At 40.6% G+C, this 27028-nt stretch overlaps 1 protein-coding gene across 2 annotated transcripts in view; it reads left to right on the top strand.

The window, feature by feature from the left end:
• Positions 1–26742, top strand: part of KAT7 (lysine acetyltransferase 7) — a 32896-nt gene extending 6154 nt beyond the window's left edge. The window contains exons 4-15 of one of the 2 annotated variants that reach the window (XM_041725842.1): positions 842–1081; positions 6015–6097; positions 9086–9175; positions 10608–10706; positions 14202–14312; positions 15873–16064; positions 18492–18581; positions 18793–18933; positions 19992–20085; positions 23172–23318; positions 23867–23973; positions 25059–26742. In XM_041725842.1, coding sequence (XP_041581776.1) covers positions 842–1081; positions 6015–6097; positions 9086–9175; positions 10608–10706; positions 14202–14312; positions 15873–16064; positions 18492–18581; positions 18793–18933; positions 19992–20085; positions 23172–23318; positions 23867–23973; positions 25059–25160 — 1496 coding nt within the window. In that variant the 3' untranslated portion in view covers positions 25161–26742. The remainder of the gene's footprint in view (positions 1–841; positions 1082–6014; positions 6098–9085; positions 9176–10607; positions 10707–14201; positions 14313–15872; positions 16065–18491; positions 18582–18792; positions 18934–19991; positions 20086–23171; positions 23319–23866; positions 23974–25058) is intronic. The other variant, XM_041725843.1, reaches the window with a different exon arrangement.
• The last annotated feature ends 286 nt before the right edge of the window (positions 26743–27028 follow it).

The following is a 27028-nucleotide window of genomic DNA, read 5'->3' as shown; positions in this document are numbered from 1 at the left end:
TTTTAAGATTTATTTATTTATTTTAGAGACAGATGGTGGGGGGCAGAAGGAGAGGGAGAGGTACCCACAGATTCATGTTGAACGGAGCCCAAGGTGGGGCTTGATCTCAGGACTCCCAAGATCATGACTTGAGCCAAAACCAAGAGTTGGACGCTTAAGCCACTGTGCCAATTAGGTGCTTCAGTGTTTACATTTTTAGAAGTTTGTTGCCAACATTTGAAAATAGGGAATTTCACATCAAAACATAAAAACCTGGGTTACTAGTTTCTTTTAAAAACTGGAAACTCTGGGAACGTGTGGTGGCCATTCACAGCATTGATTACTGGAGTGGAAAAGTAGTTGTCTCCTTAAGGTGGACAGTCGGTTCTCTATTTGGCCTTGCCCAGCATGTGTAGGCATTTGTTTTACAACCCATGATTTACAATCCGAATTGTTAGATTACTGACACGCTAGCTCGAGAGTCAGGTTCGTTCACACTCACACCAAGTCACTCATCAAGGAAGATACCTGTTTTCATTTCTCTTCCATCCTGTGTGTCTCCTGGAAGGATAGTTGGATAGTCATTTTAAAGAAAAATTTACTTCCATCCAGTTTTGATTACCTGTGATGGGGGGCTTATGAGAAGCACAGATAAGTGAAATATATTAGATAAACCCCCAAAACTGGATTTTACTTAGGATGTAAAGTAGCACAAAGGAATGATGTTAGTTTCATTTTCCTAGTAGCTTTATAGCAGATAAGTGGTTAAAAGTCACTGGTTAAATGATAGCCATAAACTCTTCTGAATAGTAAACCTCTAAATGAACCCCATTTATGAGCTCTCCCAATTGCTTTGCTTTAGAAACTAAAAATACAGCTGATCATGATGAGTCTCCACCTCGAACTCCAACTGGAAATGCCCCTTCTTCTGAGTCTGACATAGACATCTCCAGCCCCAACGTGTCTCATGATGAGAGCATTGCCAAGGACATGTCCCTGAAGGACTCGGGCAGTGATCTCTCTCATCGTCCCAAGCGCCGTCGCTTCCATGAAAGCTACAATTTCAATATGAAGTGTCCTACTCCAGGCTGTAACTCCCTAGGTGAGTGTGACCAGCTTTCTGACACCTGTGTTCTATGGTTTTTGCCCTCTGAAATTAGGATCATGAAGAAATGTTTCGTCTTCTCTTGTGATCTAGCTCTTTAGGTTCTTCAGTGGTGCTCAGAATATCACTGGGTTGCCCACTCAAACAAGAAGTATTTTTGCTTCTTGGTCTGTTGTCAATAAGAATAGATCTGGTTGCAAGGACATTAAGTGGGATGCACCCACCAGTTTATTGAAAGCTCCCTGTGAAAATTTCCTCCTCTTTCCTGCAAAAATAAAACCGAAGACCAGTTATCTTCAAAATGGCTTGTTGTGTGGTACATAGTTTGAGATTAATGAGGAGTATAAGCTAATGCAGAATATTGGTTGTATGGTTAGAGCTGATAAGGAAATGAGAAAAACAGATTTCTTCTTGCACAGCCATGAAACTAAAAGGGCACAGATGAGACCCTGGTCTTTTGTGACTTTGGTGGTTGTAGGTCTTCTATATTTGATAAATATAAACCAGACAAGTATCTCTTCTCAGATAAATGAGTATCTCAGTGTCTTTTTTAATGACCTTTACCTTTTACTGACAGATTCTTATGATGGTTTAAACCTTATTAACGCTCCTTAAGTGAGCTTCATTCCAAGTGTTGGGCTTAAGTTTTTGTCTAGAGTTGGAAGGCACTGATTGACATTATAGGCTTTTCTCCACTGAGTCTGCTTCTCAAATCTGTGAACTTTTCAACCTGGCCATCAGGTTCAGAAAAAAGAGCAGAGTAAGCTGTTGCTTTGCAGGCCCACAGTATGTTTTCTCTAGCATTTAATTTATCTGGATCTTTTCCTGGTCTTCGCACCACTTTCTCAGATAATTTCAACTCCTAAGAATGCATAGAGTATAATAAGTTCCCCTAAACCATCACACCAGTCATCACTCAAAGAAAATAATTGTTTCAGGCCTAAATCAGTATCCTTGGATAAATGATGAAAAACTAAGAATAGACATCATCATATAAACATTAGTATTTAAGAGCTAGGTAATGTACTTTAAGATGGTAAGGGGATCTACTTTTCATATGGCAAGGAAAGAGACTCAAGCTCTGCTAGTCACTATCCATGCTTCCCTAAATTGTTACTTTTATGTACTCTGTTTGCCACATACCAGACCCGTTTTAGTTTCTGGGGGTGTAGCTGTGAACATGTCAAACAAAGTTCCTACTGTCATGGAGCTTATAGTCTAATTGGGAAAGGCAAGACAGGTAGATACATAATACGTCAGCTAGAGATATTTCCTTGAAAAAAAACAAGGGAGTGCTCAGAGGGTAAGGTATTGTGCATATATACAAACCATACACACACAAACAGGTGGTAAGGGTATGGGACACGAGAATGCTTAAGCAGTTTGAAGCACACTTACGGGCCAATACGGCTAGGACAGAGCAACCAGAATGGATAGGAGGAGATGAGGTCTGTGTTGGACCTGACAGTATGTTATTTATGCTCAGTCCTTAACCTCCTTGGTGGAGTAGATGAAAGGATAAATATAAATCTGTTGCATCAGAGGAAAGCTTACTTTGACTTCTCGTATTAATATACTGGCAAAGTTTGAAACATATGAACCTGAACTTCCAAAATTATTTTTTGATAATGGGTGCCTGGCTGGCTTGGAGCATGCAACTCAATCTTAGGATCATGAATTCAAGCCCCATGTTGTTGGGCATAGAGATTACTGAATTTAAAAAAAAATACATTGCTGAAATTGTCTTTGATCCTGTTCCACTCTTTATGTTCAGCAAAATAATGTCATTAATTTTTTAAAATAATTTTGGTGTAAAAGTATTCTGTGCCTGTGAAAACTGAAAACCCTACAGGGAGCCTTGAAGTGCATAAGTAAAAGTTTTCCTTTATTCATATCGCCAGATATAAAACTATTTTTGGGGGTTTTTTATGAATGGTTCTAGCAAGTGTGCATGTGTGTGTAACACATTTATACACACACACATATATATATATATTTCTTTTGTGTTATCACTAAAGGGAAAATATAATGGTTGGTTTCGCATCTTAGATATTTTACTTTACTGGGATGCCTGAGTGGCTCAGCAGTTGAGCGTCTGCCTTCAGCTCAGGGCGTAATCCAGAGTCCCGGGATTGAGTCTGACATCAGGCTCCTTGCATGGAGCTTGCTTCTCCCTCTACCTGTGTCTCCACCTCTCTCTCTCTCTCTCTCTCTCTCTCTCTCTTTCTCTTTGTCTCTCATGAATAAATAAAATCTTAAAAAAAAAAAAAAGATACTTTACTTAGGGTTCCATCTGTTTAAAGAATACAGAGAATTCATTACATTGATAGTTTATAAATTTTTTATTTTTATTTTTTAATAAAGATTTTATTTATTCATGAGAGAGAGAGAGAGAGAGAGAACAAGAGAGAGAGAGAGAGAGAGAGAAAGGTAGAGACCCAGGCAGAGGGAGAAGCAGGCTCCATGCAGAAAACCCGATGTGGGACTAGATCCTGGGTCTCCAGGATCACGCCCTGGGCCGGAAGCAGGCACTAAACCACTGAGCCACCCAAGCATCCCATAGTTTATAAATTTTTTAAATTGTCCAGTATGGATTGACATTTAGATTATTTCTCATTTTATCTATTTTGAGTAATACTGTAATGGAAGCATTATATGTATGTATTTTAGTATCTTGCTAGAAAACCTGTAGGAATAAATTTATAGCAGTAGAATTGCTAGATCAATAAATTAACTGTCCCTTTTTAACACTTTTAATATAGACACATTAAATTGGTTTTAGTTCATATATTCTAAAATAAGACGTGACTTGAATAATTTACCCAGAAGTTATAGATACATAATATTTTAGAAATATCTATGGAAGTATGTCTAAGAAATATCTATAGAAAGAAGGGTTTCTATAACATTGACACTTTACATTTTATACATGATGTTGGATCACTGAGGGTAGTTTTTTCTTTGCAAGATAAATTGAATGGATCTCCAAAAATCACATTTTTAATAATATAGTCCTGGAGAAATGGCAATCTACATATCATGTATTGATTCCTTTCTCCCCCAATATGTGAATTATTTTCATTATTTAAAGCTTACTCTAGGGATCCCTGGGTGGCGCAGCGGTTTGGCGCCTGCCTTTGGCCCAGGGTGCGATCCTGGAGACCCGGGATCGAATCCCACATCGGGCTCCCGGTGCATGGAGCCTGCTTCTCCCTCTGCCTGTGTCTCTGCCTCTCTCTCTCTCTCTCTGTGTGACTGTCATAAATAAAAAAAAATAAAAATAAAAATAAAGCTTACTCTAAATCATGTATGATTTTTAAAATCCCGTATGATTTTTTAAATCCCGCTGTCTTCATTACCCAGAGGTTTTGTAAACCCTCTGGTTAAAGAGACTTATAAAAAGGAAATAATGTTCAGTTCCCTCTGTGTTTCCCAAAACCACATGAAAAATAGAAAAGTGAAGAGGTATATCCCTTAGATAAAATGAGCTTTCTATATTATTACTATTAATGTCCTCTCATAAGAGTACCTTGTGGTAACTTCCTATTTATTTCAGTGTTTAGTTTTAGGTGTACAATATAATGATTCAGCAATTCTATATATTACCCAGAGCTTATCAAGATAAGTGTACTCTTGAGCCCCTTTAAATCTATTTTACCTCTTCCCGCCGCCCCACCCCCTCACCCCCTAACCCCTTTGGCAGCCACCAGTTCTCTGTATTTAAGAGTCTGGTTTATTCCTTTGTTTTGTTTCTTATATTCCCCATATGGATGAACTCCTATGGTATTTGTCTTTCTCTAACATATTTCACTTAGCATAATACCCTCTAGGTCTGTCCATATCATAAATGGCAAGATCTCATTCTTTTTTATGGCTGAGTAATGTTCCTGTGTGTGTGTGTGTCTGTGTGTGTCTGTGTGTGTCTGTGTGTGTCTGTGTGTGTCTGTGTATACATATATACATATATATGTAGAACACGTCTTCTTTATCCATTTATCTATGGATGGACACTTGAATTACTTTTGTAGTTTGGCTATTGTAAAGACTAACTGCCTGTTTTAAAATCTGATTACAGAAGAAGAAGCCTCAGTCTTTTATTTATTTATTTATTGTTTTGGAAGCCTAAGTCTTTAAAACAGAATCAGCCCCCTTCCAAAAAAATGAATATATTTAATCTAGGTCAAATTGCCAAAATATGTTTATTTCCATAATAGAAGAGTCCATTTTCTTCTTCATTTTCCATAAGTTTCTTTTGGATTATTGCAAAATGCTCAATTCAGGTTTGATATCATTGCATAATAGAAAGGAAGCAACACTTAATATCAATGTAACTTGATAATTTAGCATAGAAAAGTTAAATATCACCAAAAGAAAATGTTTTTGCTCCTTTTTTAATAAATGTATGGCTTTACAATTTTTTGGAATTTGAGAAATACATTATCAGAAGAACAGAAGGAACTACTACTAGTATATTGAACATATTACAAGTATATTCAAAGATTGCCAGATCCATTCTGTGGAAGAAAATAACTTTTTTTTAGGATTTTATTTATTTATTAATGAAAGATAGAGGCAGAGACACAGGCAGAGGGGGAGAGAGAGAGAGAGGCAGAGTCACAGGCAGAGGGAGAAGCAGGCTCCATGCAAGGAGTCTGACATGGGACTCAATCTCGGGTCTCCAGGATCAGGCCCTGGGCTGAAGGCAGCGCTAAACTGCTGAGCCACTGGGGCTGCCCGGAAGAAAAGAATTTATTGTGGTTGCAAGTTATGGCCCTGACTTCACTTACTTTTGGTAGATTCAATCTATGATCAGCCATATATTGGATAAAAATAATATATTTGGAAGGTAACACAATTGGCGTACAGAGAACTATCACTTTATGAGCTTACATCTTTTATCTTGAGATTAAGTTTTCCCTTCTTTTAACAGGACATCTTACAGGAAAGCATGAGAGACATTTCTCCATCTCAGGATGTCCGCTCTATCATAACCTCTCAGCTGATGAATGCAAGGTAATTGTATTCATTACTTGACATATAGTTATCCAGTGAGTGCTTACTTAAGGTTTGTCAGGTACTCTACTAAACACTGGGGATCCAATGTGAACAAAATAGGCAGGGTCCTTTTTCTTACATTCTAGTGGAGGAAACAAAAGTACAGTTGTTTTTTTAAAAAACAGTCAAACAGATAAAAGAATTATAGTATGTAATGAATGCTTGAAGGAAATAGGGAGATTATATATGGAATACTTGGAATATCATCTTGTAGTGCATTGATATTTTCCATTGAAAGTTGACTTCGATGACAGCCAGAGACCTATTCCATTAGGAAATAATTTGCGTAAATATGTGATCTCAATATTTATGCATTAGATTCTCTTCTCATGAATCTGTGAAGACATTTTGCTCTTTAAATTTTTTCATAATTATTTTCCTTTCTCTCTGTTTCTACAGAATACTTTTCCTTTTTGTTACCCTCAATCACATCTACTCTTGGCTAGTTCTTGTTTTAAGTCTTGAGAAATATAGTCCTAAATAACCTTTGGGATTTGAGGGTAATAGATTTAGGAGAGTCTGAGATCCTGTTTTATATGTTCTGTGTGGGTTGCAGCTACCAGGAATGGAACTAATAATGGAGAAGCAAGAGTTGAAAACGTTCTTAATTAAATGGATTGCGTGGGTAGTATTTGGACAGGTTATCCAAGCTCATTACATCAAAGTATTAACTGTTGTTCTTGTGGCTGTTATTTTCTGACAACGCCAAGGTCACAGATTTATTCCTGTCTGAGCCAGTTTTATCCTAAGAAAAATTAGAATCCCTAGCTAATATTAGTTCTTTCTGATTCAGGAATTAGTTCTCTTATTCAATAGCTAGACCACACGATGGGAAATAACTTTATGTCTTCTATAGTCTTTTAACAAAGTACGTATACTTTGAATTCTTACATGGATTATAAGGTTGAAGACACTCTTATTTTTCTTCAGTCCAAATCTCTTATGTAAGGAGAGTCATTATTTCTTCTGCTCTGTGTAAGAGCAAGTGGTAGGTCTTCCCATTAGCTTGAGACCAAAACATCTGCATCAGAAGCCAGCAAAGCACTAGGTCTTTCTCTGAAAAGAACTGTGGTCTCTTTTTTGAGAGCTATCCTCTGCCTCTTGTCTTTAAATATCCTGATCTGATACTGTGGATGGTTTCACATAGAAGTTTTCCTAAGGTACAACTTTTTAAATTGTTGGCTTGCGGCAATGTGAACAAGTTACTTTAAGCAATTTATTTTTTAAAAAGAAAAATAAAAATTTCAGTTTGAGAAAGAAAATTCTGGAAAAAGAAGGAAAGCATTTCTTGAATTTTTCCTCAGTTTTTTTCTTCCTCGCAAGAGAAATCAGGCTCTGCATAATCCATCTCTACTACTGGAACTTGGAGGATCCATGGAATTTCTGAAAGATACATATTTTTATTATGTTTAGAATTCCAAATGGAAAAATTAGACTAATTCCTTGCATTTATTGAAAGCTTTGTAGTTTTAAAGTACTTGCATATACTTGATTACCCTTGAGTTTCCCGGTAAACGATTGCAATCAAGAGCATTACCATTTTTATTCAGTTACAGATTGCCGTGACTGCACACTTGTGCCAGGTATCTGAGGATTTTCTGACTGAGAAAAGACTGTGTTCAATGAGCTAACTTTCTCATTGGGGGAGGCAAAACACATACAAATGAATAAAGAAGAATTTCATGTAGTGATAAATGTGTGAGGAACAAAATACTAAAGATATAGAGATACGGCTGTTTTGGGAGTGACGGGAGTACGGCACTGCTTTTGTTCAGGTTGTTAAGGAAGAACCTTGCAGAGGAGTTGGCATTGGACCTGAGTCATGGCTGATGGAAAAGAGACTGTTGTGTGAAGATCAAGGAGGTGAGATGTAGGTGGAAGGACGAGCAAGCACAAAGGCTGTGAGGTGGGGATCAACCCTATGTGGAGTTTGAGGGGCCACAAGTAGGAGTAGGCCAGTGTGGCTGGAGCATGATCAGAAATGAAGAAGCAGGATCCAGATCCTGAAGGACCTTTAGGCCTTGACACGAGGAGTATGTCTTTATTGTGATGGCTGTGGGAAGCACTTGGAGGGCTTTAGCAAAGATGTAATATCATTTCATAAATGCTTTTTAAAATCACAGCTTGTTTGCCTGTGGAAAATGGACTGGAGAGGGTAGGAGTGGACGCAGTCGACTTATTAGAAGGCTGCTCTGAAGCTCAGGCAGTAGCTGGTGGCCGGGACTAGGTGCTGTATCATTGGAAATAGTAAGAATTGATCGGATTTAGGATATGTTTTGGAGGGGGCCAGCCTGATAGACTTGCTGATGGATTTGATGGGGGGAGAAGCAGCAGGAAGGTTGATCTTTAAGTTTTTGACTCGATGGTGGTTTAAAAAGTGTTGCTATCTGTCGATAGAGGGAATATTTGGAAGGAGCAGATTTGTGGGAAAACGCCAGTGGTGGTGGTTTGACTGTGCTAAGTTTTTGTGTGAAGTGCAACAGCTGGTTGGATGTGAGCCCTCATTTCTGGAAGGTGAAGTGGAAGCTGTTGGACAACTGTGATTGGTGTTAAGATCACAGAACTGCAGAGTTGAGTTTCCCCATGGCCTTGACCCCCAGCTTTCCAACCTTTTCTTTGCACCTCTTCTTGCGCTTCCTTAGGTTTCTTGTTTCTTCTCCATTGTGTGGTGGAAGGGTCCGGGCTCAGTAATCAGACTTCATTAAAATCTTCGCCTTACCACCGTGTAGCTGTGATGATTTCACTTCTCTAATTCTCAGTTAATGGCTGAGAAAGCAGACCATGAAGCCTGCTTAACCTATTTTTGTAGAGATGGTGATAAACTCAAAGACCCTTTGAAAGTAGAAGCACAACATAAATTCAAGGGATTACCATTGTATTCTTATGCTTTTAAGTAAACTTAGTCTTAGAAGCAGGTGGATTTATTGACATTGTTGATGGTTGCAGGTGAGAGCACAGAGCCGGGATAAGCAGATAGAAGAAAGGATGCTGTCCCACAGGCAAGATGACAACAACAGGCATGCAACCAGGCACCAGGTATGGGCCTTGTTAAAGCTCTGGCCGCTCACAGTCTGAGAGCCAAGTCTTGGATCTCCTCTGCCTGGGAACGGGCATTAGGTCTAACCATGCCTCTTGTTCCCCATGGTAGTTCTAAGTGACTCATACTCAGTTGTACGTTCAGAAGCATATTTGCTTTCCAGATAGTAAAATTTCATGAGACAAACACTTTTGCTTCATAAATGAAGGGCTCATGTTGTTTATGAAAATAATAGTAATTGCAGATAGTCCTGATTATTTTAGAGATTACACTTGCTGCTCCATGTCCTCATGTTGCATCTCCTTTTTAACCGTTTGTTACTTTCAAACTCCCTCACTGTGCTGGCATGTTTCCGAGGTCACCAGTGACTTGTGCTTATTAGCATTTGACTCTTGTTGATGGTCTCATTTTTCTTCTACTTCTCTCTTGCCTTGGATTCCAAGATGCTGCTTTGCCCTAATCTTTCTGCTTCTCTGAACATCCTGCTTATTGATTATGCTTAATTCCTTGTTCCTTCATGAATGCCTTTGGTCTTTGCTCTTGCTGTCTTTCTGCCTAACTCTGTGCCAAGAAGAGATTGTGTTTATCCTTCAAGGCCTTGAGCATCTCTCAGCTGTTGTAGGAATTTCCAAGATCTCCTGCCACCGGGGACTTTTTCCTTATGTATTCCATTTTAAGGTTCTCAGGGTGCTGGCTTAGCACTTGTCACATATTGTATATACATAGCTCATCATATGGATGTCTGTTTTTGTGGTTAGATTATAGGTGGATAGCAGAGGAAGCCTGGTGAGGAGGGAGAAGTTTGGGTTTGGAGCCAAACAAATCTGGATTTGAATACTGTGATTCTGTTATGCTAGCTGTGTGATCTCGGGTAGGTCAGCTAATCTCCCTAAATAGTATTTCCTTGTTAATAGCAAGGAGTGAATACTACCTACCTGGTAGGGTAGTCATCTAACAAATACCTATCCCCAGTACTTGGCAGGTAATAAGCACTCCCATGAGTGGTAGCTACGATTCTTTTTTTTGTCTGTCTGGGGTTCTCGTGTTACTCAGTTTAAAAGTTTTATTCATTTTTGTATCAGTGTCTTGGAAAACAGCAAACATTCAAGAAATGCTTTTGAATTGAAATGATCTTTATTTTATTCCTGTTGCTTTGGTGGAGGCTTCCCTCCTTAATTTATGTTTTGTTTGGTTTACTACTAAAATAAGTATATTCCTGAACCCATATTAAACTGACAGTAACTATGGTGGTCTGGAACCCAATTTCAAATTTTAAAATCATCATAGTATTTACAGAGTGACTGTAACACATGTGGCATTTTTTTCCCTGCCCATATTGTGTTGGGTTTTGTGTTGTTACTTTCATTTTGAAATTTACTGACATAATGCATTTTCTAGCTAGCTTCTCAGTGTCCTCTTATTGCCTTTTAGGCACCAACAGAGAGGCAGCTGCGGTATAAGGAAAAGGTGGCTGAACTCAGGAAGAAAAGGAATTCTGGGCTGAGCAAAGAGCAGAAAGAGAAATATATGGTGAGAAAAAGTTAAACAGCATGAACTCTTGCCAATCGCATTTGATTGTTTTTGGTTTCTAAACTCTGCTTTTCAGATCTGCCATTTGGTTTTCTCCAGTAGAAGGGCCCACCTCTGGCCCTTAGAGTTTACCATAATCCTCCCTCAAACTGGGTTAAGAGTAGAAACAGGAGGTCTTTGAAAAACAAAATGGCCTTACAATTTAGATAAACAGAAATTCAATCCTGTAGTTGTTTGTAAACCTCTCTTTAGTTGTAAAGGGTTAAATTTAGCCATTGAACAAATACCAGGATGTTGGAGATGTCTGTATATAGGAAAGTATCTTAATGGGAAAACAGAATTCCTGCATGATAAAAATTAATTGGGTGATACAGTCTGTAACAAGATTTTTTGTGTAGTATTTTAGCTTTCTTCCTAGTTTTAAAAATAATGCACATTTGGGCTTATGGGTTTTTTTAAAAGATTTTATTTATTTATTTAAGAGAGAGAGCTTGAGCAGGGGGAGGGGAAAAGGGAGAGGGAGAAGCAGACTCCCTGCTGAGCAGGGAGCCCAAGGATTCAGGGCTGGATCCCAGGACCCTGAAATTATGACAGAGCCGAAGTCGGATGCTTAACTAACTGAGCCACCCAGGTGCCCTAAAAGTAATGCATATTTGTAATAGGAAACACAGAACACAGGACACCTGGGTGGCTCAGCAGTTGAGCATCTGCCTTTGGTTCAGGTCATGATCCCTGAGTCCTAGGAACCGGTCCTGCATAGGGCTCCCTGCAGGGAGCCTGCTTCTCCCTCTGCCTCTGTCTCTGCCTCTCTCCTCTCTCTCTCTCTCTCTCTCTCTCACGAATAAATAAATAAAATCTTAAAAAAAGGGGGGGGGGAGTACAGAACACATAAGAAAAGTATACATAAATAAACATCAATCCTATACCCTAAAAAGTAACCATGGTTAGCATTTGAGGAGATATTTTCCTAACCTTTTACATAATGCCTTGTTTATGTAATTTGGATTTTACTGTAAGTACAGCTTTGGATTCTCTGTTTTCACCTAAATAACTTAAACTATATTTTCCTCATTTCATAAAAAATTTTTCAGGGGATCCCTGGGTGGCGCAGCGGTTTGGCGCCTGCCTTTGGCCCAGGGCGCGATCCTGGAGACCCAGGATCGAATCCCACATCGGGCTCCCTGTGCATGGAGCCTTCTTCTCCCTCTGCCTGTGTCTCTGCCTCTCTCTCTCTCTCTCTCTCTCTCTCTCTGTGTGTGACTATCATAAATAAATAAAAATTTAAAAAAAAATTTTTTTCAAAAAATTTTTGCTTAAAATTTAACTTAAGTATAAAGATTTATGGTAAACATAATTTATAAATATATGTGAATGATATTTATAAATGTGGTAACAAATGTGCTTCCTAGTGAAAATACCAAAAATATTAGAGAAGAAAAATTCCAATAAAAATCACCCTCTGAGATAGGACACCCCCCCCATGTGTTTTGCTATTTGATCTTCTGTCTTTTTCTGGTGTGTATTTTTATTTTTTCATGGAGTTGGAATATTGGCTTATTTAGGCACCAGATTATTTAATGTATGGTTTGTGAATACTTAGCACAGCCTCACTAAAGCAAAAATATGCCAAGCCATGTGTTTACTTTTTTGGTCATCCCCACTGCCTTGAAAATGATAATCTTATGAAGGAAATGGAAATGGACCAGCAGGAAATGGGTGGTGGGTGAATTTGTAGCTAACCGCCTACGCTAGACTGCTGGGTTTGTAGAGGGGGAGGGTTCCCGTAGTGCGTTGTCAGGTGCAAAGTTGTATGTTTCCCTCTGCCTAATTCAGTGTTTTTATCTACAAATAGGGTAGACATGGAATAAGTAACGTGATAATAGCATTTATTGAGTGGTTAGGCACTGTGGTTATGTTGTTCCCATCATCTATGAAATCCTTTTTGATGGATGGTGTCTTAAACTATTACATAGATAAGAAAACGGAGGTTGGTTGGTTGGTTGGTTGGTTGATTTATTTATTTATTTATTTATTTATTGAAAACGGAGGTTTAGAGAGATAATTTGCCCAGAAATCATATGGAAATAGAGTTTCTGAAGTAAAAGCTCCTAAAATTTACAAACATCTACTTTCCAATAATTTGAGCTAGGTTATTTGGATCCAACCATCCTGTTTAAAACTGCTGGATAGGATTTGTTAAACTTAAAAATTTTTTGATTAAACTAGAAGAAATATTTAGAGCCTGAATCTTAGATGGCATTCCAAATTCAAAGGACGCCTGGGTGGCTTAGCAGTTAAGCATCTGCCTTTGGCTCCTGGCGTGATCCTGGAGTCCCCGATCGGTTCCCGCATCCTGCATCAGGCTCCCCACATGGAGCTTGCTTCTCCCTCGCCTGTTTCTGCCTCTCTCTCTCTCTCTCTCTCTCTCTCTAAGTCTCTCATGAATAAATAAATAAAATATTTAAAAAACAACAACAAAAGATACAGGTCACAGGGGCCCAGAAGAACCGGAAGAAATTGTGTTAGAGGTCAAGGTACTGGTGAATGTTTTTTTCATATGCTAATATACATGTGAACTCTATAACGTTCTCCCTGGGATGAGCCATCCACTCCACTTAACAACCATTGTCTTCTATTCTCTGGGTGAGAGGTGGAGTTAGGACAGAGTGGGAAGGGCTAGAATCAGAGGTTTAAAAGAGAAGTTTCCTTTGTGGCCTTTCTTTCCGGTGCCAGCATACTTGTCATGACTACCATGGTGAGATTTGATGCTTAGTGAGAACTGGCTTGTTTTTATGCTACCGATTTTCTATGAATATTGCCTCTTTCTTCTTCCTTAATATTTATCTAGTACAATGTTTTTTAAAGGGGCCAGCTTGTATTTCCCATGCACTGGGCTGAAGATCTCAGGCAGGAGCTTCAGGCCCCGGGTGGAAAGGGTCATGGATGCAGCGACCACAGAGACACAATTTAGCAAGGACCACTTAGTGCAGATACCCTTCCTTGTTGCGGCTTTTCCTTTTAGTCTAAAATCTCAGACCCTAAGTCTCAGATTTTGTGGGGTTTTTTTGTTTTTGTTTTATTCTTAAATCTGAGAGTATACACCAAGGCTCCTTCCGGATTTCAAGATTCTAGGAATTTGTAGTGCCTTTGGGTTTGTTATATTTTATTTATCTGTATTGTCCACATTTTCAGATGAAGAAGTGGAGGCATAGAATTCTGACCCTCAATTTGCTCATTTAGAGAAGAATGAAGCTGTTTAGAAAGTGTAGGAGCATTTTCTTTCTAATTCACTAAGGTGGATAATGGTTGTTTTTGGCATTAACCTGATAACTGTGTCTTATGCTCAGTTCTTGGTGCCTAGTGTAATGCCTGGCATATAGTAGGCACTAAACAAATAGCTTATATTTGTGGTTGGCCCTCTGGTTGGCATTGATTGAAATGAAATAGATTAAGTTCTTAGAAGCAAAGAGAATCACACTCTGATTATTTTCCTAGGAACACAGACAGACCTATGGGAACACTCGGGAACCTCTCTTGGAAAACCTGACTAGCGAGTATGACTTGGATCTTTTCCGAAGAGCACAAGCCCGGGCTTCAGAGGATTTGGTGAGTATTAAAACCTTCAAGCTGTGGACCACTTGTGAAGGACATGTAGAACTGCCAAGAAAAGTGATCAATCAGTTGATGAAGAATTAAATGTCCTTTACTGCTTGAATCTCTTTCCCCCCGCCCCCCAGGTATCCTTTTATCTGATCGTCCTTCACCCCATTCATATTTAAAATTAATTCCCTCCCTTCTCTTTCCCTGATGGGTTTTCCCTCTCCACCTCACCTCCCAGATGGACCTGTTTGGTCGTAGTGTTGAGGCTGGGTGAGACTATAGATGGCCCTTGGTGTCTCCGTTGAGCAATTTGCAATTCTAAGAGCCTCTGGGTTGTATGCTTAAGCCTCTCCTGTTCTCTTAACACTCTCACCCCCCCACCCCACCCCTCCAGGAACTTGTCTTTGCAGGTTTTCCTGAGCTGTCCAGCCTATCCCCTAAAAGAATTGAACAGTGAAGAGGAATAATGGAAAAGGCTGGCTATGTGTTTTAGGAAATTAATCTATGACCTGGTCAAGTTTTACAGTTAGTTTCCCTTCGTTTTCATACCCTAGGAGAATTTCCAACAATTTTGTTTTAAAAAAATTTGTGGTACCTCTGATTTAACAGGTTAAATGTGTTGAGGAATACTTAGGTTGTAGAGTGAATATCTTATTTCCTTTTTTTTTAATTGCATCAAATACTTCATTTATAAATCCTCAAATAGACTCGGAAACTTGGAGGCAGCGGCCTTTGGTGGCTGCTTTCTCTATCGTGCTCTGGAACAGCATTTCCTATCCCAGCTCGCCACCTGGTTAGGATTAAAAAATTCCTAGAGTACACTCCTAGCCATTGAGTAGAGCTTGATATTCACAGATGCAGATATTTTCTACTTTATCTAGAATTTAAATTCCAGTGTTACAGCACTATGTTTCAGAAGTATTCCTAGATAATCTTTTCTGTTTCGTTTTAGAATGTTTTGTAAAAGTGGGGCGTTTGTATTCGTGGGAGATTGCCTTTATAAAACGGTTTGTTTGGTACAGCCTGATTAAAAACAAAATTTTACCAAGTACTTGTTATGAGGTTCTAGAGATGAGGCCCATTCAGCAGGATAGGGAGCAGAGAAAAGCTGCAGTCTGTACTTGTAGGCAATGTAGATGGTGAATTTTCTAGAAGCCTTCCTGACTAGGTCTAGGTAGGTAGCTCTCTTTAGTGCAAGCTTCTCCTGAATTAGAAGCCAATTCTGTCATATTTTTTCACATAGCCTAGCATGGTGACATGCAAACAAGTGTATTGCCAGCTTTTTAAAAACAAAGATAATCAATTGTAATCTTCCGACCTTTTTTTTTTAAGATTTTATTTATTTGGGGGAGAGAGTGAGCAAGAACGTGCGTGGGCACATACACACAAGCAGGAGGAATGGCAGAGAGAAAGGGGAAGAAGCAGGCTCCCCACTGAGGAGGGAGCCCCATGGGGGACTTCATTCTAGGAAACCCCAGGATCATGACCTGAGCTAAAGGAAGATGCTTAACTGACTGAGCCACACAGGCACCCTGTAATCCTTCTGCTTTTTGAAATCTATAATAGGAGAAGTTAAGGCTGCAAGGCCAAATCACTGAGGGGAGCAACATGATTAAAACAATTGCTTTTGGTCGTTATGAGCTCGACACTTGGTACCATTCTCCTTATCCCGAAGAATATGCACGACTGGGACGGCTCTACATGTGCGAATTCTGTTTAAAATACATGAAGAGCCAAACGATACTTCGCCGACACATGGTAAGCTTTCTGGGATTCTGTGATGGTGATAGCCATGACCTGTAGGAGTTCTAGGTGCTGATATCTATCTGGGTGAACCTCTGTCTCGCCGCATCTCTCAGTGGTCCACAGTAATGGGTCAAAGGCGTAGGAAATTGAAAGCCGCATTTCAGGATAGGGAGGGTTCACCCTGTATGGCATGGCTGGTGCTGAGTGGTACTCCAAGCAGCTGATGTCCCTTAATCACATCCTGTCACACACATTTCCTTGTCTTTTTTCTTGCTGCCTGCTCTTCACCATTTCTCCTTGGGATATAAATTCCCTCTGCCCACAGTTTTTATGTGTCCCAAACTAGGTAAAAACAAGTAGATTTCATTAGATGGACTTCATTAGACAGGAACAGGACAAGGGGACTCACTTTGTATCCATAGCAACCAGTGTGGGCAGTAAGTGCCCAGTAAATGTGTGTTGAATGAATGCTTATTTAAAGGAGACAAATTATGAAGTGAAAAAAATGGATCCTTTGGTATCTTCAGATCCTTTGGTTCTGTCCAGTTCTTAACATTGTCAAAATAGGAAGAAAGACATGATACTCATTTTATTCATAAAAATGCTCACTAGGTATTTTGTAGCCTTAAGCCATTTTCCTTTCCTTAGTTGTGGAGTAAAAAAATCTTGTCTTAAAGGAATTTCTGGGAACTGGGATGGGAAAAGGGGAAGGAGCCTTCTTGGGCGGGGCACTTTCCTTTTCCTGTTTCTGTAGTCCCAGAGTAATTTGGCTCTAAGATCTTTTAGGGTTTCCCTCTTTCCCTCGCCTTCCACCTTTATTTCTGGGATTTCTGCATGTTGAGCATCTACAGCCCAGGCTTTCCCACAGTTTCTCTCCCACGCTTCTCTCCAGTTGGGCTGGGGGATAACTTTTTGTTTTCCCATCTCTGGAACACATGGTCTGGAGTGTTGCAGCCTAGAACTGCCCCTATGAATTAAACTCTGCAGACGTGTGCACACCAGAGTGGAGTGGAGGAGGACTGCCTGAGGGATGGGCCAGGGCTAGGACTGGTGGGGAATAATGGTACCAGAGGACTGGTCTCTGCTGCAGTTGTAGACCATGACGATAAAATAAAACATGGTTTTGCTATGTGAAAGTAAGTCTTACTGTTGTAAACTGCTTACCATGTAGGTTTTAATTCCTTTTTGTTTCTGGTTATTCAGTGGCGTTAACCAATGAAACAGCCCCAAAGGGCAAGACCTCTAGTACCAGAAGGTAAAAAAGGGTTTGGAAAAATTGAGGGTCATGTAAACATTTTGAATAGTTGAGGATTTGGATTACGTGAGGTACAAAAATCAAATTTCAGGAAATGAAAACCTGTGTTTTTTTTCTTCTATACTTCTTCCGATTCCCATTGCTGAAATGAGCCTTCTTTGGTCATTTTACTAATGGTTTGGCTTTTGTTTCTAAACAGTTGTTGAATTAGTTGGGTTATTGTTGGAAAGAACCACTGAATAAATGGGTGGATATAGGAACAGGCTAGGGATAGAGCTTTCTTGAGGCAATTCCAGTTAGTATTTGGATTCATATGTGACAAATTGGGCATGATTCTTGAGTTGACCAAGTCACAATAAAACTTAGTAGAAAATGTTCCACATACATACGTTTCCTGAATGATACTTTTTAATGTGTTTACATAAAACCTGTTAAGAATTCACCTATTTACAGCAGTGGCTGACTGGCTGCATTAAATCTTAGCAACTGAGGGTGAGGAAAGGGGCACCTTGTACCACCTTGTTGCCAGATGCCCACCCACCCTCGGAGTTTCTTGATGCTAAACCAGGCTACCTTGCCCTTTTCTTTTTCTTTTTCTTTTTTTTTTTTCTTTTAAGCTACAGAAAGACATGCTAAGGCTATTCCTTATATAACAAAAGAAACACTTTGGTGGAGGTTAGTCTTGATTGTTAGGGGGCCTCTTTTCTAATCCAAAGGAAAGACTAATGGTTAGGTAGTAACAACCTTTACCAGTAAAAGTGAACGTCAGGTATTCCTGCCTTCACTTAGCAACTCTAAGCTGCTAGAAATAAGCTGCTTAAGAATTTCCTGTTGGTGCAGGGCATTTTATAATCGAGGGTATTTTTTGTTTATCTGGCTTTTACATAGTAGATGATTTTAATCTCCTGGATTGAAACAGGGCCGGAATATGATCTAGAAATCTTGTTCTAAACTGCTATAAAAATACTATAAACACATTACTAGGATTTTAGAAGCCTTTAATTGTTTTACTAAAAAAATAAAAAGGAAAGAAAAAAAAACAGTTCTTGCTGTACGTTCTCGAGTGTGTCCAGCTGCCTGTCATCTCTGCTAACTAAATTGACCTATGATTCATTTTTCCATTTGAGCAGCAGTCTCATTGGGAAAGGTTTGTTTCCCTGATAATGAATTCCATTCTCTTGCAGGCTAAATGTGTGTGGAAACACCCACCTGGTGATGAGATCTATCGCAAAGGCTCCATCTCCGTGTTTGAAGTGGATGGCAAGAAAAACAAGGTAAGGAGGTGTGGTGGCGCGTGTATATTCACAGATTTCAGAAGCACTTTGTTCCATCTCTGTCTCCCATTGTAAAGAAGATAGGACTCTGCTGTTGACCAAGCACACTTTCTGCTTTATCCACAATGATGCTACGATCCTTAATTTTAGGCCTTTATCTGATAAGTTTCGAAATCCCTGGCCCACACATAAATTCTGTTTCTGCTTCCAGATCTACTGCCAAAACCTGTGCCTGTTGGCCAAGCTTTTTCTGGACCACAAGACATTATATTATGATGTGGAACCCTTCCTGTTTTACGTTATGACTGAAGCGGACAATACCGGCTGTCACTTGATTGGATATTTTTCCAAGGTCAGCAGGATCTGGAGATTAAGAAGCTACAGGCCCAAGCAGGGTGATTGATGTTGGCATTTGGGGACCCAGATCACTGACAGGAAGAGGCAGTATCCTGGGCAATGATGTGACATCCCTTCCCTTAAGGGTTGGGGAGGAGGGTTGCGGAAATCCATGTATAAAAGATTATTTAATGAAAATACAGGATTTTTTATTAAAAGCTTCTGGTTTATTCATTTCTGGACTTGTGGGTTGGAGTTTCCTTTTAATTATTGGCCAAGGCCCTGCCTACTAACCCTGAAGCCCACATTTTGTAGTCAAGCCAGCACTCCTGGCTTGGCCCTCTGTTATTAGCCTAAAACCAGGAATCTGTTCCTTTCGCCTGGTTTTCTAGCTGGGCTTCTGTGATACTGCCACTGTGCTTTTGAAGGCTGAATGTCAGATTTTGCTTATGATTTTTTAAACTATTGAAATCTAATTCTCATAGCACACAGTCCAGTCAGTGTTTTTTGTATCATCAGAGTAGTGCAGTAGTCACACAGGCCCTACGCTCCGTTTTGGTTACCCCGGAAAACAACCCCTAAGCAACACTCCCTGTTTCCACTCAACCCCTGCCAGCCCTCTGTCTCTGTAAGTTACCTGTCGTGAATTTTTTTACCTAAAAGAAACCATACAGGCTGTGATTTGATTGTTGACTCCCTTTCAAAATGGGGGTTTACTGTTGGGGATCCCTCTCTTTTCCAGTAGGCAACTCCCTTTTGAAAAATTAACATTTACAGATGGGTTGCCCTGAGCGACTTGAGCAGTTGATACCTACTTGCCCTGGCTATGTGACTAGAAAGAACTCCATCAGCTCCTCTCAGTGGAGACTAGTCTCAGAGCAAGGGAAAGCCTGGCATTTATGGCTTTGGCCACAGTAAAGGGTGTGGATGAAACAGCTGTGAGCCTGACAGCCACTCCCCAGGACCAGTTAACCAGATATTTTGCAAGCAGCCTTATTTTGGGTTTGTGGGACTGCTGACACCTTGGTTTCCAGACTTGTGACCTGCTTTCATCTGTTTTGCTCTTGATTTTAGGAAAAGAATTCATTCCTCAACTACAATGTGTCATGTATCCTCACCATGCCTCAGTACATGAGACAGGGCTATGGCAAGATGCTCATCGATTTCAGTAAGTGGATCTGCTAAGACCTGGGCTCCAAGAGGTATAGGGACTACCTGAACTGTTTGGGATTTGTCCCATGAGTGCTGTAGTTCGAGGCATGCAGTAAGTGAATGAGTATGTGGAGAGAATCTGACCATCATAGGGTCAGCCCTGGTATATCTTGACCCTTAAGTAAATTCGGGACTCAGTCGATACCTGACAGTAGGGGAAATAAAGGGTAGGAAAGGAAGCCCTTGAGGATTATCCCTATTTGAGACTTGGGAACAGCACATACAGGCATAAGACTTCAAATCTGTTTCTTGATTAAGGATTGCAGTTTTATAAGGACTTGCCTAGTAGCAGTCTGTATACCTGATAGAGGCTTTGGCCTCATTAAGTGTATTCTGTGTTTGGGAATTTGCCTACTCAGTCAAATTTATTTTTATTTTTTAAAAAAATTTTTACTGAGGGGGGCGGGGGGAGACAGAGGAAGAAGCAGGCTCCACACAGGGAGCCTGATGTGGGACTTGATCCCGGGACTCCAGGATCATGCCCTGGGCTGAGGGCAGGCGCTAAACTGCTGAGCCACCCAGAGATCCCCTCAAATTTATTTTTAATCCCCAAATCAATATTCTTTGGCACTTTTGCAGTCAATCAGTCTATTATTGCCATACTTTTCATATTTTTGTGCATATCATTGCTGATTTTATTTTTTATAAAAAGATTTTATTTATTTGAGAGAGATACAAAGAGTGTGAGTCCAAGGGGGAGGGGAGCAAAGGGAAAGGGAGAAGCAGGCTCCTGAGTAGGAAGCCTGACCCTGGGACTCAATCCCAGGACCTTGGGGTCATGATCTGAGCTGAAGGTAGATGCCTAGCCTGACTGAGCCACGGAAGCATCCTTGTTGCTGACTTTTTTTTTTCCCCCAAGATTTTATTCTTGGGAAACGGGCGGGGCCATAGGCAGAGGAAGAAACAGACTTCCTGCAGGGAGGGAGCCTGATGTGAAACTTGATCAATCCCGGATCACAATCCCCGGATCACGCCCTGAGCTGAAGGTAGATGCTCAACCATTCAGCTGCCCAGGCACCCCCTGGTTGCAGATTTTAGATTGCCCCGAGGTGTAGGGCTGAGAAAAGCCATCTACAAAGGCTGTTGTTGAGTGCCTTACAGAGAAAACACTGGTATTAGATAGGGTTCATTCAAGCATTGGTATTGGGCTGGAGTTTGATGCTAATGAGTCAACAATGTATTTTTTTAAACATATTAGTAAACAGAAACACATAAAATGAGATGGCCATAATGATGGGTTGTAAATATGACCAGAGACTTTGAGAAACCTAACCCTGTTTCCACTAGGAGCAGTAGTTCATGTTTGCTAATTCAGTGCTTGCAGTGACTTTGCAGAACATAACTACTGTAAATGATGAGAATAAACTATATCTTATTCGTTGTTCACTGTCATACAACATTTTAGTCAGAATTACAATTCTTAGAGTTAGCCTTCCAATTGTATGTTTATACCCCCTGGGAAGTGGTGAAATCAGGAAATGGCATAATCCATGGGGGGATGGGTAACTATATCTTGTGTATTTTGGAATAGGTGTTAATACTTTTTTTATAAACTTCATTTCATGGACAGTGTTCAATGTTCAATGTTATAAATGTTCAAACATTTATAAATGTTTGAAAATGTCCATAAAATGAAGGTTTTTTTTTAATTTTTAAAAAGATTTTATTTATTCATGAGAGACACACAGAGAAGCAGAGACACAGGCAGGGTGAGAAGCAGGCTCCAAGAAGGGAGCCCGGCATGGGACTCGATCCCGGGTCTCCAGGATCAGGCCCTGGGCTGAAGGCGGCGCTAAACCACTGAGCCACCTGGGCTCATATGTTTGAAAATGTCCCTAAAATGAAGCTTAAAGAAGAATTGGATAATAAAACTCCCTGTAAGTGTGATTAGCATCTCATGGCCAGTCTTGTTACACCTCTATTCTCAAGCTCAATTACTTAGACATCTCTAAAAGATAAGCTCTATTTCATGTCTTAAAAAACCAAATTGGGCAGCCCAGGTGGCTCAGTGGTTTAGTGCTGCCTTCAGCCAGGGGCCTGAATCCTAGAGACCCAGGATTGAGTCCCATGTCAGGCTGCATGGAGCCTGCTTCTCCCTCTTCCTATGTCTCTGCCTCTCTCTCTCTCTCTCTCTCTCTCTCTCTCTCTGTGTATGTCTCTAATGAATAAATAAATAAAATCTTTAAAAAAAATCCAAATTCCTTAATACTTTAAGTTACAGTATTCAGATTTCTCTGATTTTGTGATTTTTATTCCTTTTAAAGAAAACACATGCAATTATTATTATTATTTTTAAGATTTTATTTATTCATGAGGGACAGAGAGAGGGAGGCAGACATAGGCAGAGGGAGAAGCAGACTGCAGGGAGCCTAATGTGGGACTCCATCCTGGGACTCCGAGATCATGCCCTGAGCCAAAGGCAGACACTCAACTGCTGAGCCACCCAAGCCTCCCCACATGCAATTATTCTTACTTAATTCCAAATGGAATTCACGTTGGAATTGATAGTTGTGACTTATAAATTACTTTTATAATCTGAAAGTTCTCACTCCAACTCTTGTAATTCTAACCTATTCATTGAAAGCAGGTTAGTTTTCTGCTAGCATTTTGCAGAGTGGATTTTTCAGATTGCATCCCCATAATGTTTAACATTCAAATATTAGAGGCTTTGTGAGATCCAGCATTGAGATAATAATCTATAAAAACTGAAAAATCTCAAATAGAAAAAGCGATGTAATGAAATGGCTTCCCATCTCTATTCCTAGTTTGCACCTACAGATTACCATTGTTATTAAAGTTTCTATCTTGTGGAACCTTGCAGAGTTTTCTTAATGACTAATACAACTAAATGCAAACGCACCATTCTTCCCCCGTGGTTTATCACAAGGCAGCACACTATACAGCAGCCACCCCATATTTCATTGAATATCTGATGCATAATTGGTACCATGAAGCAGCCTGTCCTTCTCAAGCCTTCCATGTTGGCACTGTGGTGTTTGTTATTAGAATGAAATACAGCGTCTGCATTTTGTTCCCCTGTAGGTTACTTGCTTTCCAAAGTGGAAGAAAAAGTTGGCTCCCCGGAGCGTCCCCTCTCTGACCTGGGGCTTATAAGCTATCGCAGTTACTGGAAAGAAGTGCTTCTCCGTTACCTGCATAATTTCCAAGGCAAAGAGATTTCTATCAAAGGTTGGTTTTGGCTCTTTAGGATAATTGGTACCCAAGAAGTTAATGCCAGGAAACATTCCAGTTTCTTCATTGCAAAGAGAAGGCCCCCTGGATGTGGGCCACTACAGAGATCTCATGAAAGTTGCCTAAGGATTCCAGAGCATTTGGCCCTTTGGTAATGGCTATATGATTTTGGTTTCACAAACCTGGGGTAGTTAACACTTTTGTTAAGAATTAAAGTCAAGATAAAAGAAAAATGTTGCCTTTTTTTCTAAGTCTTGGCTAACAGAGGAGCTGGTAAGACATCTGTATGTTTATGGAAGGGTAGAAGAAATCAGGTCTGTCCTGTCTCTGACCATGATTTCTAGGGGCCAGAGTGATTTCTTCCTGTAGTAGTTCTCTTTCATAGTTATTAGGACCGATCAAATAAATGCTTCGTAAACTTTCTGAACAAGTTGGGTTGAGTATCAGAAATCCCAACCATCTGGGTTTCCTTTAAGCAGGGTAGGGGGCTGGTGGGGGTGGGTGTCTGCACTTTGGCCCAGTTCTTAGGAGTGCTTCTATTTCAGAAATTAGCCAGGAGACAGCTGTGAATCCTGTGGACATTGTCAGTACTCTGCAAGCCCTTCAGATGCTCAAGTACTGGAAAGGAAAACATCTAGTTCTAAAGAGACAGGTAAAGTTTTGGTCAGCTGCTGGCTCAGTGCTGAATGTCTTTTGAGGCTTAGCAGAGTAAATGGGGCTTTAACACCTGAAAGGTGTAGCCTTCACTCCTTTTTTAAGATTTTATTTATTTATGAGAGACATACAGGGGGCGGAGGGGAGGGGCAGAGAAAACAAGCGGAGGGAGAAGCAGGCTCCACGCAAGGAGCCCAATGTGGAACTTGATCCCGGGTCTCCAGGATCACACCCTGGGCCGAAGGCAGTGCTAAACTGCTGAGCCACCCGGGCTTCCCAACAGCCTTTACTCCTTAAGGGAGTTTGCCTACATGTACCTTTTACTGGGTCTCGTTCCCTTTTTCTTTTTCTTTTTTTTTTTTTTGTATGCTGTGCATCAATGCCTGTTAGGCTTATCTTCTATCTTATCAGAAGCTTTTAGTAAGCTGTCTCAAATTTGGATGGCACAAGTGAAGGAGCTCAGTTAAGCAGTTTTGTGTCACACAGTACTTCTGTCATTTATGGTTTTCTTAGATTGGAGCAAATTGCCCATCTGTTAAAGAGGAGTCCTCATTAACTCCAGAGCTTGTGGAAGTGCACATTTTAAAAATTTTATTTATTTTTTTAGAGATATTTCTTTAGGGCAAACAGGGGTCAGGGCAGGTAGTGAGAGAATCTTGCAGACTCCTTACTGAGCATTCAACCTAACTGAGGGCTTGGTCTTATGAGATATTAAGGTCACCACCTGAGCTGAAACCAAGAGTCAGGTGCCCAACCGACAGACCTGCCCAGGTGCCCCTTGTGGAGGTGTTTTAAATTCCTTTAACAAATGCCATCTCAACCAATGCCCAATTTCAACTTGTTTAAGTGGACTCATGTTTAAGGGAAGGTGAATAATGATTTTCACTTTCTGAGGAACACAGAGGAAATGGATTGTAGGGGAAAGCATTTTCTAAATCAAAAGAGAAGTTTTAATACCTGCTTCACACCGTAGTATATTATTAAACCTTTGATTCCTTCTTCGCTAACAAGCATTTTGGAATCCATATATAAAGGTATTTTCATTGAATGTGTATAGTCATTTATCCTGTTGTTCTCCCGCAGGACCTGATTGATGAGTGGATAGCCAAAGAGGCCAAAAGATCTAACTCCAATAAAACCATGGATCCAAGCTGTTTAAAATGGACCCCTCCCAAGGGCACTTAAAGTGACCTGTTACTCTGAGCCAGCGAACCCCAGCAGTAGGAATCCGTACCCTAGGGATCTGTCTGTCATTTCTGTTGCTCTTGTGATTGGCAAGTACAGTATCCTTTGGGAAGGCCATCCCCCTCAGGACTGTCCTGGCTCCGACCCTCGTGTACACTGCAGACGCTGGTTCTGAGGAACTGTTGTTTCGGCCTCAGTGAGGTTGCCTGGATGGGATCGCTGTTTAGACTTGAGTGCAGATCCCTCGTAGCACTGACCCAAGGTGTTCTGTTTGGTACTGTACCTGTCCAGTCACTGGTTCTCCTCATGTCCTCTAGCCCCATGAGGTTGTGTTGTGTCTTCTAAACTTTGTACTAGTGCTTCTTGCTGCCCGGATACCAGACTTCAAACCATGGTTGCCACCACCAGGACCTTTCCAATTGCTCCTTACATGCGGTTTTTTTGGAAGAGCAGGGAAGAGGTAACATTTCTGAGTGTGTGTACTAGGAGGGGTCCATTCCCTTTGGATTTTATCTCACTTGAAATTTTTTCTGCCATTTTTATTGAAAGGCCGGTTTTTGATCCGTGTCAAGCTGACAAGAGACCAATATTTTTTAAAACTCTCCCAAGGATTCGTCTTGGTAACTGCACATAACTTAATCAGAATGAAATGGAGAGAATTGACAGGTGGTGATTCTGTACTTTGATTTGAGTTCACCTGTGGGCATTGTGTGTCAGTGGAAGGAAACCAGTCCTCATTGCCTCACCAGAAAGTGCCCAGCCCTAAATGTTTTCCTCTCTTAAGCCCTTGCTCCTTTTTACATTGGCAGGGGCTAAGCAGTGTCTGGTTCTCCCTTTCATGCTGCATGCTAACCAGTTCATCAGACTGCAGAAACCTACCCCCCCGCCCCCCACCGTACCTGCCGGTCTCATCTGGCACACCTGTATTTTGCATTGATTTTTTGCCTAAACCTCCTTGAAGAAGTAGGAAATGAGTGCACATGACTTCCAGATCTCCTCTAAGCCCATGACTCAGCAAGGCAGAGTGCCACCCCCTCCCAGTGTTTGCTTCTCTGACAGTGCCTCGCCCTCCCTCTTGAACTGAAGTGCTCCTGCCCTTCCAAGAACTCCTCCTCCATTTCCTTTTTGGGATTTGCCACCATTCCCCCTGTTCTCTGCTCTATTTTTGGTTTCAAGCAAAGGAAGAAATGCTCCCTCTAATTTCTCTCCAGCCCATTTATAACCTGCTATCTTGGGGCAGCTTTTGATGTATGACATGCCACCCTTCCCAACTTGGTCTCCTCCAACACTGCTGTCTTCGTGTGGAGCCCTTCCCACAATCCCGACTCTGGTCATTTGTGCCTTTCTCTTGTCATCTCTCTACACTACTTATACTCACTGTGGGTTGGGGGGAGCTAATTTTAAGCATGTTCAGTGGCAGCTCCCTGCCAGTTTCAGTGTCACTGTTAAAGTTTATCCAAAAGCAACTTCACTGGGGGTTTTCTTAAGGGGTAAAGGTCTTTTACCGAAGCTAACCCTTCCCACATGTGGTAGAATGTGCTGTTCTATATCTACTCCTCAATAAAGCATGTTCTCTGCTCAAGCCTGTTTCATTCAGGAGCTCTTCTTTGTGTCTGAAAAGGGTGCAGCTGACCTGCTACTAATAGTGAGTACACCTGGGGTTTACTTTCCTCAGCAGTGAGCTGGCTGTTAAGGGATGTGGTTTGTGGCTGTGGAGGTTTTTTGTTTTTTTTTTTCTGTGATGCAGGCTATCTATAGAGGGAGTGATTATTATGAACTTGTCTAGTTGGTAGGACAAATTCTGCCTCTCTTGGTTGTGACTAATAGATATGCATAACAATGACTAGTAAGTATTCCTTACCTTTTAA

The sequence above is a fragment of the Vulpes lagopus genome, chromosome 12, assembly GCF_018345385.1.
Source record: "Vulpes lagopus strain Blue_001 chromosome 12, ASM1834538v1, whole genome shotgun sequence".
NCBI lineage: Eukaryota > Metazoa > Chordata > Mammalia > Carnivora > Canidae > Vulpes > Vulpes lagopus.
This window is presented reverse-complemented; position numbering and strand designations above follow the sequence as displayed.